The sequence below is a fragment of the Athene noctua genome, chromosome 5, assembly GCF_965140245.1.
Source record: "Athene noctua chromosome 5, bAthNoc1.hap1.1, whole genome shotgun sequence".
NCBI lineage: Eukaryota > Metazoa > Chordata > Aves > Strigiformes > Strigidae > Athene > Athene noctua.
In genome coordinates, this window is record NC_134041.1 from 44657148 (window position 1) to 44673634 (window position 16487).

The 16487-nt window shown below is 42.3% G+C and overlaps 1 protein-coding gene across 5 annotated transcripts in view; it reads left to right on the forward strand.

Annotated features, from left to right (window-relative positions):
• The window catches only part of SORBS1 (sorbin and SH3 domain containing 1), an 80662-nt gene that overhangs the window by 46188 nt on the left and 17987 nt on the right, over positions 1–16487 (forward strand). For all 5 annotated transcript variants that reach the window (XM_074907284.1, XM_074907285.1, XM_074907282.1 and 2 more), the window contains 9 exons: positions 2654–2668; positions 3180–3245; positions 3811–3912; positions 5241–5290; positions 8075–8250; positions 9839–9916; positions 12080–12168; positions 13735–13902; positions 15341–15387. In XM_074907284.1, coding sequence (XP_074763385.1) covers positions 2654–2668; positions 3180–3245; positions 3811–3912; positions 5241–5290; positions 8075–8250; positions 9839–9916; positions 12080–12168; positions 13735–13902; positions 15341–15387 — 791 coding nt within the window. The remainder of the gene's footprint in view (positions 1–2653; positions 2669–3179; positions 3246–3810; positions 3913–5240; positions 5291–8074; positions 8251–9838; positions 9917–12079; positions 12169–13734; positions 13903–15340; positions 15388–16487) is intronic.

The window sequence follows — 16487 nt, forward strand, 5'->3', positions numbered from 1 at the left end:
TAGGACAAAGGACATTTTGATGGAGGGAACACATCAGTGGTCATGGCTACTGGAAAAAATGTGACTTTAAAGCATTTTATGGCTTGGTTCTTACTGATTAAACACTATTAACTTCATTATTAAATACTGTTTAATAAGCTACTCTTACTGCACTAGAGGGTCAGTATCAGCCTCTCACAGTTATTCAATATAGTGGTTGTTTCTCCTTTCACCTTGAGGTCAGTTGTCAAATGCCCATGCACACTATTTCTGAGTGCTGCTGAGATTTCCCTGTATGTACAACAAAACAGAAATATGTTTTAAGGTTCAGTACTGGCTTCAAATGCAACTGCACATGGACACCAGAGAGCAGGCTTTCTTTAAATCTAGTTTTTGTTCTCACAGAAGTGACAAGAATTCCTCTGCACAGAGTGTAGCTGTCTGGGTTGGGTGCCCGGTCTGATCACATCATAGAAATAGTATGATTTTTGCTGAAAGACAAACATGTACAGTGGCTGGGTAGTCTGTTCTGTCATAGAAAATGATGTTTTATAGCCATGGACCTTCCATCCTAAGCTAAAGAAGGAGCTTCAGCAGTGTTAACTTCTAGGCAGTAGAAGTCAGGTAAATCCCACCTCACTGAGGCTTTTGAGTGATGTCAGTATAAGAATTTAACCCTTCACCAGTTGTCATAGTTTAAGATTTTCACAGAGCAAGAAGAAACCTGCTTCTCTTTGCTGCCATATAGTTAATGGTCGTTTGCTCTTGCAAGGAATGAACGTTTGTCATCTCAATGATCCTTTCAGTTAGTGTAAGTTAATGGAAAATGTGTCAGAGAAAGGAGAACACTTACGCCCTTGGGCCTTTCTAGAAGTGAGGGTATATCTGTTTCTTAGAAGTGTGCATTTGTGCTTTTAGTCATGCAGCTTTGGCTTACCTCAGAAGAGGGCATCTCAGGCTACACCAGTAATCCATCTCTTGCTCAGCAGAGCATCTGTTCTGGTGACAAGTTCCCCCGCCTTGCTCAAAGCACTGTTATTAAGGTCTGCTTTCTTATAGCTTGCCTTGGAATGATATCCCATGTCAACTTGCTGTAGCTCCAAAGCCATGCAACCATGCTCCCTGATCAACTATGCCAGCCCCTGAATGTGATACTTCATAAACAGTGCTTCAGCATTAGGCACTTGAATTGAGAATGCCATCTCAGACTTTTATAGCTAGCAAAGCTCCATCTGAGCTTCATTACCACGGACTTTTTGAGCTTTGCTCACTGGTCATGAGAGCACCAGATTTTTGTGATCCGCTAATGGCTATGCCTCATGCCTAACCAGAGAGTTTCAACTGATGTTTGCTAGCACCTGGGATTTTTAAAGATTCTCTGTTTGTCCCAGCTTTTTTTCCAGTGCTGGAGATAATGTGTACTTCTACAGGCATGATTTCTCCTGGCTTTCTGACTTTATTTGCAGGTATGTGATGTGGGCAGGAAACACCCTTGGTAAGAGGGAGCACAGGATTCTTGTGAGTCTGTGGGTTTTGCTCTCCAAAGACACCAGAATGACCAGGATGGGTCTTTCCCCATTGAGGAAAGCATGTGTGCTTCCTAGGGCAGCTGAAGCAACCTGCTGAACCAGCATCCCAGATGCATTTCTGGGCAGCTCTGTGGACAGGCACATGCCCTGCAGATGGGTAGATCAGTCTCTGTAACATGGATGCTTTTCATTGTGCTGCTGAGACTGAATCCCCACATACTCACTCCTTTCTCCCTCTGACCTGTGGCTCCACAGCTACACGGAGCTCACCAATAAAATTTGACATTTGGTCAGTCTAGAGTTCGGTTGTCTTCCACTGTGATTGCAGGATCACACACATGGGCACTTTGTCCCCACCCTTCCCAAGAAAGCACTGAGTAAGCTCTTTGCTATAAATGGAGAAGCAGGGGGCTGGAAAAAGGGGTGCATGTGCTGCCTTCTCACCTCCTTTCTTCCAGTTCCTCCCTCCAAATCTTAAACCTAAATCTGTCCAACACCATTTACCCCCCTGCAGCTGCTGATCTAAATGGATAAGAAACAGGTATTTAGTGTTTACATCCACACAGTGTCTGTCCAAATGTAAAGTGGGACAGATTCAAACAACAGATCCAGGCAGTCTAGAAAGGAATTTGGACCAAGACCCAAGTGTGGCAGCACAGTCTCACCTTTGATAGACTGACACTCAGAGGTTCCCTGTCAGTGACTCAGAACTGCTTTAATAATCTAGTCACAGAAGTCAGCATGGACATGTAGGATGATGCTAAGCTTGCTAGCCAACAGAGGTTGTTTAGAAACAGAGCAAATTCAGTATTCTGATTTTACAAAGTAAGAACATATCAGTGAGAGGTGCATATCTGGTGAAATTAGAATATTAGTGTGGCATTATTATGATAGGAGTGTCAGGACAAAGGTCTTTCACTTTGAATGATCCTCCCTGGTATTTACATGTGCATCCAAACAGGAAAATCCTGTTTTGAAATCCACACCTTCACTTATAGGATGAATTTTAAATACCTAGTTCTCAAATTTCTATGTGTCCCACTCTCTCCACCACAAACCACCACAAACCAACCCCCAAACCAGTGAAATAAAAAATAACAACTCTGCATTCTCATTGCCCCACAATGCCACCACTGGAAATTCAGCCATTTGTTCACATGGTATGTATTCATAGTCTGGCGGGGGTGGGAAAGATTCTCCCTTTTCTTTATCAAAGGCCCTTGTATTACCCTTTCTTTTTGAAAAGAAGAATGAGCAAAACAAATGCTTTTTATGACTGTGTGTTTTTTCCCCGTTTTGTTTTGTTTTGTTTTTGTGTTAAGAATGCTTTAACCACCAGCTGTGGGCTCCCTCTATAGAGTCCAAAATCCTTTAGAGCACCCAGCAAAAATTAAAATTTCCTCAAACACTACTGAAAACAGCCCCTCCCAGACTGCATGTATGCTCCCTTTTGCCTCCCATGATCTCTTGATATTTGTGCTATAGCAGATTTATTCCTCTTTCTATCTCTCTTTCTCTGTGTTGTTGGTTTTTTTTTTTTTTTAAATTTCTTTTCAGTGTTGATGCAAAACCCCTATTGTATTCCCCCTCTGTTCTAATCCAGTTTCCATATTCTCTGTGATGTCTTTCCTTATCTTCATTTCCTCATTTCCTTCCTCTGCTTTCCATCAGCCTCCAAAAAAGATTTGGGATTATACTCCTGGAGATTGCTCTATCCTTACTAGAGAGGATAGAAAGGTAATTGTGTCTCACATACGTTGTACTACAGCATCTAGCGCGTATGTATGTGATTTTCTTCTTTTTTTTTTTTTTTTTGTAGCATTGCTTGGGTTTTGTGTGCTTGTGAGTGATTTTTTTTTTAATTGGGCTTGAGCTCATCAGCCTAACAATTAAGTAGCTAGTAAATTGATTTAATAAACAATTCCTAAGCCATAATCAGCCATAATTTAGAGTGGTGGTTTTGCTATCTTGACTTGCAGTGATAATGATACTAACAGCATATTGCATATTGTTACGGTATTTATTTTTTTTTTACAGGTGGGTTATATAACTTTATGATTTGTAGAATTAGATTCTAGCAGGCCTGTGCATCTCTTAATTTTGGATGTTAAATGCCTAAAACTATTGCCTTTGTAATGATTGAAACATGATTAATTACTAGTGAATTTCTATGTATTGTCCATACCATCTTTGTCTTTTTTTGATTAAAAAGGCTCACTTTTTTTTTTCAAAATTAACATTCCTTTGGTTCCCCCTAACCCTAAGCATTATTTTCCCATTCTTCTTCTCCTTCTTTAACCAGACTGATCTAGAAAAAGACCTCTACCTCTACCAGACTGAGTTAGAGGCAGATTTAGAAAAAATGGAGAAGCTTTATAAAGCGCCACATAAAAAGCCACAGAAGGTATTTCCTATTCTTTTCATGCTGCCAATCCCTGTTTCCAAACTCTCTGCTCTAATCTATTCACTGCTGGATGATTATTAAATGAGGTTGGGATAAATAATGGTTCTGACCGTTCTGACTGCATGGCTTGCTGTGTCGCTGTCAGAAATAATAGAACATGATGCTGAGAATCCGGCTTGAAATCCATTTCATATACAGTGATTTTCTCTTCCCCCGTTCCCTTTCAGCTGCCCCCCACCCCGGTCCCTCTTTCGGGTTTTAAGTTCAGTGTCTGCAAAAATCCCTCTCTATTTTTCACATGAATAGGCAGCAGCAATCAGCTTAAAATTCTTGCTTGGCGTCACGTCATCATCTCGTGCCTTTCAAGCGTGTTGCCATCTACCCTCCCTTCATACAAGCCCTGCTCTCTGCTAGGAGCTCACGCCTACCCAAGATTTGGATATTCCCAAGAGATTTTACACAATTTTCCTTGTGCTGCACCTTGCCATGGCCTTCTAAGGCAGGTCAGCTGCTGCTGCTGCTCTTTTGAGGGTCTGCAGGACTCGAACCATGAAATGATAGATTAATTTGGTAACACGCTGTTTTTTCTATTTTTTTTTTCTGTTGTTGATTTTTTTTTTTTTTGAGGCTGCGGCATTTCACCAGGACTTGAAAAAGCTGTTTTTTCAAACCCGAGATTTGCTTTTTCTTCCTACATAGGAATCCTCACATAGATGAGGGGACACCAAATAGAGCATTTCTTCTAAAATTGCCTTCAATTTTTGAAATAATGTGCCTAGGAAGTGTTAGATGGATTTAAAGCAAGCGGATAAGAACTGGCTTTTGCTATTGAACCTGTGCAGCTGGCATTGCTTCTCTTAAGTAAGAAACTGAACTGAAACATTGCTTTTGTTGTTAGTGCTTTGATATTTTTTTGAACGCTGAGGAATGTATTGTGCTGCAGAAATGTAATGTACCTTTAAAGCAAAGGCGGGCAGTGACTGGTTGGGGAAAAAGCTTGGGGAAATAATTATGAGCATGTGTCTCCTGGTCATGGCCCAGCTGGTTATCTCTTCTTGCTTTTGGCTTTATTTACAAGACTCATTTGCAGACAAAAGAATAGGCGCTGCAAAAAGGCATCGGCTGTGCAAAAACCTGTCACTGCCCTGAAGGAACTCGGGAAAATTGTTACTTTTCTGCAAAGACATTGACAGCTTAAATTTCATTTAGACTTAAACCTCAATGTCTTCTAGAGGCTAATATTCAAGCAATAGGTGGAAAATTACTTAAGCCTTTTTCTTTCTCTTCAAATGTGTGTATCAATGACTTCTTTGTTTGGACTTTTGCAGAATACAGCAGGTGTTACTCCTCTGGAAACTTCCACAGACCATTCTTCCTAGTAAGTTTTCCAATTGCTTTTTGATGCCTCTTTTATAATCTGAGGGCATATAGGACAGGGTTTTGGGAGTTGGAAGTGCGTTGGCTTTATTTTTTGGTGATGGATACAGACAAATGCATGTACTATGAACATTATATATATGCTTTAGATGAGTGCAGGTACAATATCTGCTCTTTGATCTTGAATGAGTTTTGGAGTTATTACATGAGTGATTGCACTGTCTAGATAAGAATTGCTGATTGTGCTAGGCAGTGACTTTTAAAAAAATCCTCCAAAAACCAGACCTTTAACTCCATCTTGATGAAGTTTGAAATTGACTGTAACTTCATGCAAGTATCTTTCTTGCACAGAAAAAACGAAGTTTGTTTCTGTTAGACAAGTATGATAGATTGGCTCCTTTTAGATATTCCCAGTTATGTGCATCAGATCAGAAGGATTCTGTTGATGGAAGGCAACAATTTTCCAGCTTCCAGGAAGGGGAACAGTGGTAGGAGTAAGGATATTTCTCAAAGACCTAATGTGGCACTGCTTTTCCAGAGGAATACATAATAAACTGTATACTCTGTCTAAATAAGTTGTACTTGGAACTGGTTTGTTTTAAAAGAGGAACACAAAAACCAGAATCCAGAGTAAGCTGCTGAGCTGTGTTGAGTTACTCGAGCTATGGAGCCAGCTCCTACTGCAAACCTGCTGCTCCTTGTAATTGGACAGAGTGCTCAATGTCGTTGGTAGGCACAGTGATCACCTCTGCTTGGATGGTTTGTTAGGAAAGGCATGTTCTTCTCCAGACTCCCATTAATGTCACATGTGTTCACCACCCCTCAGGGGCTGCCTTAGACATCTCTGGACTTCCCTCAACTCAGTTCCCTTCTGTCTGTGTTCATTCTGCTGAGAAACTTGCACACTGCTGCATTTTGTTGGTTGCTGCTATGACTGTTCAGTTTTGTTTTGGTAAGGAGACCAATAAGATCAACAGAAATCTCAGAGATTAGCATAAATAGCTTATATTTAACAAAGACTGGTAAGGTTTCTGCCCATGGCAGCACTGTCTGTGCCCATTCTGATGCCACCCAAAGTATGCAGGAGTGCCAGTGTCTGAGCCAGCAGAGGGGAAGCAACCTCGGTAGGCTGGGAATGGGACACAACAGCAAGGCCCAGTGGAGTTGCACATTCTTCCCTGTCCTGCCTTTAGAGAGCAGGGAGAAAAGATACTTGGAGTTTATGGTCTTTTTTTGCAGTGTTACTCTTCCCTCCATTCACCTGACTCTGATCTTGCAGACTGCTTGCTGGCCCTAATAAAGGAGCAACCGACAAAGGGGCTCTGCCAAATGCCTCCTCTTTCTCCCTCAGGTGTATTCCCAAGGGAGGATCATTTTAACCCTTTGGTTTTTAACAACTAGGCTAAAATGCTTTCACCTTCCAGTTGAGGAACCCCAGGGCAGTCGTCATTCCCTGCAGCAACTGGCAGGGCTTCTTTGGGAACCTGATAAAAGAAGCACTGGGATAACCCACATAAGACACAACAACTCTGTAGCTATGGGTCTGTTTGAGCATTGCCTAGACTGAAAACTGATAGTATTCCATTTCTCTTTTGTGGTGCTCTTCACAAGCTTTTATTCCATAAAGTAATTTATGGGACTGCATATGACCTGGTTTTTGTTGTTCGGAAACTAAAATAATCTTTGTGATCCAGACATTGTGTAATTCCACCTCCGTAGCCAGTCCTCTGATATGTTTGAAAGCTTTCTCTTTACCCCATAAGTACAGCATCTATCCAAAATAAACAGATGCATGTACAAATTTATCCCCAACTAGCAGGCGTAACCACAAGCATTTCCATACTCACATAAATTTGAATCCTTCTTAGACATCAGGATGTAAGCCAGCTTTTGAAATGTTTCCATGAATTGGCAAATGCCCTATTTTTTTACTTTGTCAAACCTTCCAGCAGTCATGCTTTGGCCCCAGAATAGCTTTGTGTGAGACTCCCTTTTATTCTGAAGAGCCTGGTTGAGCACAAGAACTGGTATCAGATTAGCTTAAATTTTAGGAAAACATCTCTGCCTGATTGCTCAGTAAGTCTTTTATACCTGGAAAGGCCATTTATACCATGGCATTGTTGGTTATTTTTTTAGAGAGAAAAGTGTGAAATCTAGAAATCAGATGTGAGGTCATACTTGTGCTTAGATTCATGACTGAGAAGAGATTTGTAATAAACGTCTAGTCTTTAAAAACCTAAGAAATTAAAATTGTACTCATTGTAACGGAATTTTGTTTATTTATCTGCATGGTAGAAAACTGAGAAATTGCTCTGGGAGTTTTGAACTATATTGTTAACTGGGAGGCTGAACTGGTTATGAACAACTGAGCAGCTGTGCTTTGTAAGCAGGGGACAGGCGTGGCTAGTGTCTAAGGAGAGAGGACTGGGAGCTGGAAGATATTTGTGCTACTTCTAGCTAGCCAATGAATTTCTTTGTGTCTGCAAAGAAATCATGCATCTGCTCAGTGACTCTGTCTCATCTGTAAAATAAAGGAGGAGTGCCTTCCTGCGGTCTGTTTTTTGGGGGAACAGAGCTGGGAGAGTTTCCTCAGGTGGAGAATGCTATGGTAATGCCAAACCCTGGTACAGTATCACCATGTATTCATAGTGTCTTCATTCATCACCAGTTCTTCATACACAGTCTATTATGAATTCACAAGTGTGGTTTTCTCTTACTCTTCATGAAGCTCTCGGCAAACAGAAGTGACCCACTGGTGTCCCTTCCCCTTTTTTATACTTTCCAGCTCCACATATTCACCCAACTACCATGCAGTGAAGAGGGAGTCAGAACCAGCACTGGGGGACCCTGCTGGCTTGGAGAATGAAAGGCAGATTTACAAGAGTGTGCTGGAAGGTGGAGATATCCCGTTCCAGGGGCTGAGTGGTCTCAAGCGACCTTCTAGCTCTGCTTCCACAAAAGGTAGGTGGTCAGGGCACTAACCTCTTCTCCATTTTGCACAGACTATCAAAAAGTCAGGTGATATGGGGTAAACTGCTGCAAGGTTTAGAGTCCTATTCAAGCCAGTTGAGGTTTCCTCTGTCCTTCCTCTTTGCCATCCCCAGATTTTCCTCCTTTTTTTTCCTCAGCCCACATTGGCCAATACTCTCCATGACCCCTTTATCTGATCCAGGTTCCTCTTCCCAAGAGGGGCCAGCTCCCTCCATCCAGCCCCTCAGCTAGACCCCATGCCCTTGTGTTCTTCTGGAGGCTGCTCAGGCTAGCGTTGCTATCCATCCGCTCCCACTGCCTTGCCAAGCTAGAGCCCTTCCCTGCCTTTTCTGCTCTTCCTGCTGTGGCATCTCAGCAGGCCGCACCATGCCTGCTGGCCTGATGACCCTGGTGTAGCTGGCGCCATGTGCTCTACAGCCTCCTGCCTGCAAAGGGTGTGCAGACAATGCATGGGGCACCGTGAACCAACAGTGAATGCTCTGCAGGATCTGAGACAAGGGGCAGCAGAGACCACTGCATCTCCTTCCCTTTCCTCCCCCCATCATGGACTCTGTAGGAGGTTAGGACAAGGAAAAGTCTGACTCCCATCAGAGAAATGTGTTGGGGAATGTATCTCTGAGCCAACTTCAACCTAAAAATGGCTTGAGACGCGGAGAGGACTGGGGAAGGAATGCGTTCGGTTTCTGAACTGCTCTCCCTAAGAATAGTACATCAAACCAAAAAGGTCTCTCTGTCTTCCAGCTGGTTTTCAACATTATGTCAGGCCTGTGGAGCAGGAGTCAAACTGGATCTGAACAAAAAAATCTGTTCAAACAGTTATTGTTCCCCAGACTGCAGTTGAACCTGAATGGTTATTTTGACATTTGAGTTTGAACTCAAATGGGAAACAGACCTAAAAACTGCAGTCTAAGCTGAACCCAGACTGGATCTGACTGTTAAAAAAAATGTCCTGATCTGACTCCTTGATTTTTAAAGCAAACATGGCCAACCACATTGTCTGAAGGACACAGCTTATTCCTATTATGGGGAATCTCTAAGCAGGCAGCTTTTGGGCAAGGACAGCTGATGTGGCCTGCTTATGCTAGCACACTTAGCCACCGATTATCTTTTCCTTCCCAGGAATAAGCTGTTTGGCAAGCACTGTAGTGAGACCATAGTAGGTGTGATTACAGGCTTGGTATTAAGCTATTTTTGAAATGTTAGTGCCTCTGCATTCTTGCTGACACCCTGCTCCTGCCCAGACTTCAGCTGCCCTTTTCCATGGTGCCATAGCTTCACTGGAAGCTGATGATGCTTAGCACTTTTGGGGAGGGTACCTCCAAAGTGCTCCAGATTTGCCTCTGGCCAAGCCTATCATTTTAGAGATGTTAGCAGCACTTCACCTACTGCTGTAAGTGCAGCTTGTTGTGCAGTTTCTTCCTGCTTTTCTTTATGTTTTAGAACTTTGTTTCTTTAAAGTGCATTTTATGAAATCCAAGCATGTTCTTTCTCCTTTCTCAATAGCTTTCTAGCACTTAAGCTAACAGGTTGTATTTATTTTATTCTGCATGCTTACCAGTGGATCGTAAAGGTGGGAATGCTCATATGACTGCACCCTCTTCAGTTAATAGCCGAACCTTTAACGCTAGTCATACCGGTATGTTAGGTCACACATGTAAACATAAGAAGCCCTTATCAGCTGCAAAAGCCTGCATTACTGAAATCCTTCCTTCTAAATTCAAACCCAGACTAGCAGCTCCAGATACTCTTGTGCAGGACAAGAAGGGTATATTGCTGTCTCATGAGAAAGCTCAAAGCTGCGAAAACCTTCGTAGCTCCATTGCCTTGTTTGATAAAAAGGCTTTCATGGTAGACATAGGGGAAAGCATAGAAAACATGTTGATGAAGTCAAAGCAGGAGTATGCTATCAAATCCGGCAGTACTATGAGCCTGCAGGAGTATGGCACCAACTCTAGGAAAGGCTACCTGTTCCCTGCCTCCAGGAAGAGTGGGATGGAGTTTACAATGCTGTATAAAGACATGCACCAGATCAACCGGTCTAGGATCCATTTGGGCACAGTCTCCTCCTGCAGTGTGAGGGATATTGCATCTCAGTTTGAGAATGAAGCAAAGGACAGGATGGAGCACAGCCTTAGTCGAGAGGATTCAGAGCAGATCCCCAAACACACCGTTTCCTCCCGTATCAGTGCCTTTGAGCAGCTGATCCAGAGATCCCGATCAATGCCCTTGCTTGACTTTTCCACTGGACAAAGCAAATTCACCACTTCTCTCCAGTCTAAAACTTGTCTGAGTTCTGCCTACTCTGCAGAGTTTCTTCTGGATTTGTCAAAAGCACACCAAGAAGAGAAGGATGTTGCCAGTCTGGCAGATAAATCCTCCCATTCCTGCAGCAACGTGGAGGACACAACTTCAGATCTCAGTGATGCCATCCCTATGGACATACTTTCAACTTGCACAGATGAGATAGATCTCCTGTCAAATGCATCCAATGACAGTGGCAGCAGCAGCAGCAACTTCAATGGGCCTCAGAAGCATAAAATCAACAGATGCAAAGGCGCTTGCCCAGCTTCCTATACCAGGTTCACTACCATCCGAAGGCATGAGCAGCAGCAGGCCTCCAGGAACCCTGAATCCAAAGTGGATGTCTATGGGGACAGACATGTCCTCCCCAGAAATGTCTACCTAATGAGCCCACTCCCCTTCCGATTGAAAAAGCCCTTCCAACACAAATCCTGCAGGACTCCACCCCCAGACTGCCTGGGAAGCCCAGCAGTGCCCAGCCCTGAGAACTCAGACGACCCCATACAGCTGCTGAGGAGTGTAGGAGACAAGAGTCACCACACACAGCACCAACTGTGCTCCAGAAGCAGGCCTCTAGCCCCCAGGCGCCTGTCTTCCTTTGACATTGTGGAGAGGCTTGGCTACTTCCCCACCATGGGATCTAGCCGAGATAGCTTCATGAGCCAGGCTGGCACTCCTGACTCCTTAAGCAATGGGAACCCTGTTCCATATGCCCTCTGTCACAGCCTGGACACAAACAACAACCCGCAAAGTGAACTTGGGACGTACTTAGGAGGTGGCTTTTTGTGTTCTTTACCAATGTCCCTTCATCTGTCTTTTTGCTTCCTTTCTCCTCCTCTTCCACAACTCTCGCATTTTTACTCCCCACCTTTTCATCCCCTGACACTCTCTGTTTTTTTCCTCTAGTGTGTCTAATGTTCTTTGCGTGTCTTGCTGAGCATTTTTGTTCAGGACTTGTTAACAGCTGCACTTCTGAGAAACGATTTCCGCTGCCTTTCTAATCACATCGGGTTCAGTTTGTCTCAAGCAACTTCAGGGATGCAAGAATCTCAACATGAGATATTTCTAGTCCTGTATCATTTGCACACATGAGAATATAAAACAAACCCATATAATTTGCTTTAAGGAGCAGTTTCTCAAGGTCTAGTTGTATGTGTGTGTGTGCGTGTGTGTGTGTATTAAATTTTTCTCAACAGTAAAATGCCAAATCATACTTCGATGGCAGCAATTCTTTTATTCCCAAAGTCCTTCTATGTCTTTACACTCTCCCCTGTTATTTTCTTCCTGGTTTTGAATCTTTGTTCACAAGTACAGTCCAAAAGGGAAAAAAATGAAAATGGATAAATTATCAACATCTGATTGGCAATTTGGTCAATGGCAATTGAGAATCCTTACTGTCATAATGAAAACAAATTGTTTAAAAATAGATATTTTTTTTCCTTTCTGGTTATGCTATGTAAGTCCATTTGTATTTTAACTTCCTTATGTTGTTTTGAAGTAGATTCAGAATCACCAAGGCATTTTGCACCAGTTGATTATATGGAAACTCCAGAAGAAATCATCCGCAGACGGCATGATGATAAAGAGGTAATGCCCTCCTTTATGGTCTAATAACAACAGTGATAGCAGCTGCACATACAAGAAATATAGCATTCAGCTTTATCTAAGGACAACTTGTACGCCCATGGCTATGTATACTGGAAGTTTAGAGCAGCAATCTGAAACTAGTATGTTTAATATGCCTCTGTCACTGATTTAATGTATAATGTGTAGTCCAGTTTAGCTTTTGTTTAAAATGAACTTGATAGTTCTTATCAATTGCACAAAATTATATGGGGGGGCTTTAAGGAATGTAGAAAGTTTGGAGATGTATCTGAGAATGTGGTACAATGCCCCAGGACTCGCAGATAAAGATAAAATGGTTATTCTGTGAGTTAAGGTTTTATTGTTCACCAAGCAAGCCGCTTGAGTCAGAATTAATCAGAGTGGTGAGAATAGTATTTTTCTTGTGGGAGTCCTCAGGTTTTGAACAACAAATGTAAGATATTTTAAGCTATCAGAAATGTGAAGTTTTCTCCTAATGCAGACTAGAATTCTTTGTGATGTCTCAAGTTGTTGATGACAGAATGTAGCAGTCTGTTTTGAAATGGCTGGGCAACGCTGGGATAAGCTGAAATAGTAGGAAAGCCACATAGACTCTTCAGCACTGACTGTATTCAAGCTGAGTTAAAAAGTGATTGTTTTCCAGGAAGCTGGAATTAATTTTCACTGCCTGGGGAAAAAAAGTTATGTTTTTAGTGTTAACTTTCTGAGTTCAAATAATGTTTATGTGTTCTTTGAAATATGGTAAAAACCTGCTTTTAATTCATATGTGAAAAATATATTTTTGCTGTCTTCTCTCATGAAACAGTAATCCCCCCATTTTCAAAATCCAGCATGAAAATTTGTTTAAGAACAAAACTCTGAATTCACTAAGACCTGCTGGCTTCAAATGATTTAGCACAGAGCTGAACTTTTCAGCCTACCATCAGCCCCAAAAGGTGGAAGAATCCTTCTGCCCAGGTACTCAAGAATGCACATTTCCATTAGTGTGCGAGAGACTTCAGAAGTCCAAATTAATTCATTGGAGTTTATTTATTTTACAAATTGTATTGCGTGAGCCCAAAGGAAGTATGGGAGAACCTGATACCCAAAGGTGGTTGGGCGGTCTCCCAAGTTCCTTGCAAAGCTCAGGGGAGTTTGGTGCCTCGGAACTTACCTGTGGGGCTGGTTCAGGTCTCCTGGAATTCAATGAGAGAAACTCCTTGGTGGTTGAAGGGGGTTTGAATCAGCCCTCTGTATTATCAGTAATCTTCTTAGAAGCTCCCAAGACCTGGCCGAAACTTAGAACAACTCCTTACTGACTTCCATCAGCTTTGAATAAGATCCTTTGTATGAGCTGGATTTCAGTTATGCCATAATGGTGATTTACCTTCTGTGCTTGCAAATCAAAAAGATATCGTGTAGTTAGTAGAATCAGTATTTTATGTTGAACTGTAAAAATCCTAGCTACTTGCTGGGACCTCAGAAATTTTATTTAAGTCACATTTATGGCAACTTTTGAATGCCTTTAACTAGATGATTTACTGCCCATTTTATGCAATTTTATGGCAGAAACTCTTAGAGGACCAGAGACGGCTTAAACGTGAGCAAGAAGAAGCTGATATTGCAGCTAGAAGGCACACAGGGGTTATTCCAACGCACCATCAGTTTATCACTAATGAGCGATTTGGGGACCTCCTAAATGTAGACGATACAGCAAAGAGGAAATCTGGGTCAGAGGTCTGTTTTAGTTACCTCAGTCTGCTGCTTGACCCAAAGCAATATTTGCCTCTCAGAATGTTGTGCTTTAGGCCAACATTAGCTCTTGAGAGAATGTCGTTTGTTTTTTTTTCCCACCTTCCCCTTTCCCATTCTGGCTTCGTTTAGATCTGCTTTGACTCTTGTGCCTGGTAAATTAATTGATATCTCTATACCAAGCTGCATATGTTAAAGCATGCCTGCTGAGAATTGCTGGTGCACACCTGTGATGCATGCCTTTAAATATCAGCTACTTTAGTGAATCAAAGGCATTCTACATCTTTCTGCATCATATTGCTACATTGTCTTCTTGTCTGTGCCTTATGCTTAGAAACTTCATGTCTTGTTGATCCTGGCCATGTGACTGTCTCATAGGTTTTTTTAGAAATAGATTGTTTATTCTCTTGAAAGATACTTAATGTCCTTTAAAAACAATAGAAAAAAGTCTCAGCATGTTTCACTGCATACAACCTGGTCTGTCTTTCTGAAAGAGGCAAAGGAGGAGGTAGATGGTTTTCCCATGAGCTCAAGGCACTTTTCCCAAGGGTTGGATGCTAGTCCAGGAGTCCTGACCAAATGCTTTTTCCTGCCTTAGGGATGGCTGATGGGACTCTTGACAGCGGCTGTTTCCCCAGAGGTGCTGCAGTGCTGCACTGCAGTGGTGGGTGAGATGGTCACCACGTGGAATGGAGTACACTTGTGTCCCCTTTGTGTAGTTTCAAATGCTCTGGTGCCATGTGAATGTGACTACTTATTTTATGTTCTATTACTGAAACTACTTGAAATTTGTCTGAATATTTTGTGGCCATTAGAAAATCAGCCAAGTAAATCAAGCTTTAAATCATAGGCCTGCTGTCAACATCCTCTTTGACTTTATAGCCATGGAAGATGTTTTTTAGACATGCGCTTAATTTATTCGTTATTTCTTCCTCACCTTTGTCTCTTTCCTACCAATTTATACAGAGTACCTGAGTCACATTGCAGGTTTCAGTAGGGCCAGGTAATAATAAATAAGAGCCACATCAAAAAAAATCCTGCTGGTTTTTTTCCCAGCTAATAAATTTTGCTTTTCCATTCATATCTTAAGGGAAATTTGGTCCCGGAGCCCCAGTAACTGTAGTTACTGGAGCAGCTTTCATTCAGCACGGTTTGTCATATTTAAAAGTTTACTGCTGTTAAATTCATTTTCTGTAGAGCTCTTAATTACTGTTATATCAGAAGTTGGCAGTTTTTGCCCTGGTGGGAGAGACCCATCCAGCATATTTGGACTGTAGTACCAGTTGCACACAAGCTTGTAGCAGAATACCCGCATTCAATTTCTTCCCCCAAACTAATGTTAGCTATAGAAGAGTTTGGGTGCTTTTCCTCAGAAGAGGGTTGAAAACCTAATTGTTAATGTGTTGATTTTTTTGATCTCTAGATGAGACCTGCTAGAGCCAAGTTTGACTTTAAAGCACAGACGCTAAAGTGAGTACAGCTTGTTACTATATTGCCTTGAGTGTTCTTCCCTTATGATGCAGCATTTATGAAGTGTCATTCAATTGGATTCATATTTTGGGAGTGTCTTTCCAGCAACTCAAAGCAGAAGTGTCTATAGTAAGGCAGAAAAAAGTAGTGTGAATCTTGCAGGTCATAGCCTCTAAAGGACCTTTAGGGAAATGTATCTGTACCCCATGTGATTTTTAAGGCAAACCTGCATTCTTTACTGGAACAAGTGAGTGCTCTGCTCTGAGGATGGGTGGAGCCATAGAGAGCACTCTGGCTGATGTCCCTCCTTGCACCTTGTAAGCAGGACAGCTGGGTGAAACCTTTCAGCGGCAGCTCTGTCACTGCCCTTGTTCCGGAGATGGAAAGGGTTCCCCTACTTGACATCCTGGATTGGAGCTGGGAGAACTGTGTTAGCCATTAGCTCACTGTGTAAATCTGCCATACAGATTTGCTATGTTCAGAAAAACAGATATGCAGAACAGCAGCATCCTTTTCACTGTGCTAAGCACAGCCCAAAGTCAGCAAGGGACTTAAACATATGCCCTAGCTTTAAGCTTGTAGGTGGGTGCTTGACTCAGGATTTTCCTGATTCAGGACCTATAAGGGTACAGAGTGGTCACTGCTCCCATGACATCTGTGGATACACCAGTGAATGTTTCTGGTGGTATTGTTGTACCTCCAAGTCCTGTTGTGGTCCCTCAGGTGAATCACACAGCACTACTTGTTCTTTTTGAGGAACGCTGCTGTGAAGAGAAGGCCTGGAAGGCCCTTTCCTCTGCGTGAGCCTGGAGAAGCTCTCATTTTAACATTGCTAGGGAGGGAAGAAAGAACAACAGAATTCAGTGAAGGACCTGCTGTTTTTCTTCTCAGGGAATATTTTGTTGTATGTTCTATAGGTGATGATTTGTGAAGGTTTACACAGCATCTCCCCAGCACCTGTAATAAAACAGAGATGTAAGGTGTAACTGTTGTGTTGCTTGAGCATAACATACCCGAGTGCCAGACAACAGTAAAGGAGAGCTTGTGGAAATCGTGTTAGGAAAGGTGGGGTTGCTTGTTTTCCTGTGGGGACCCAAGTA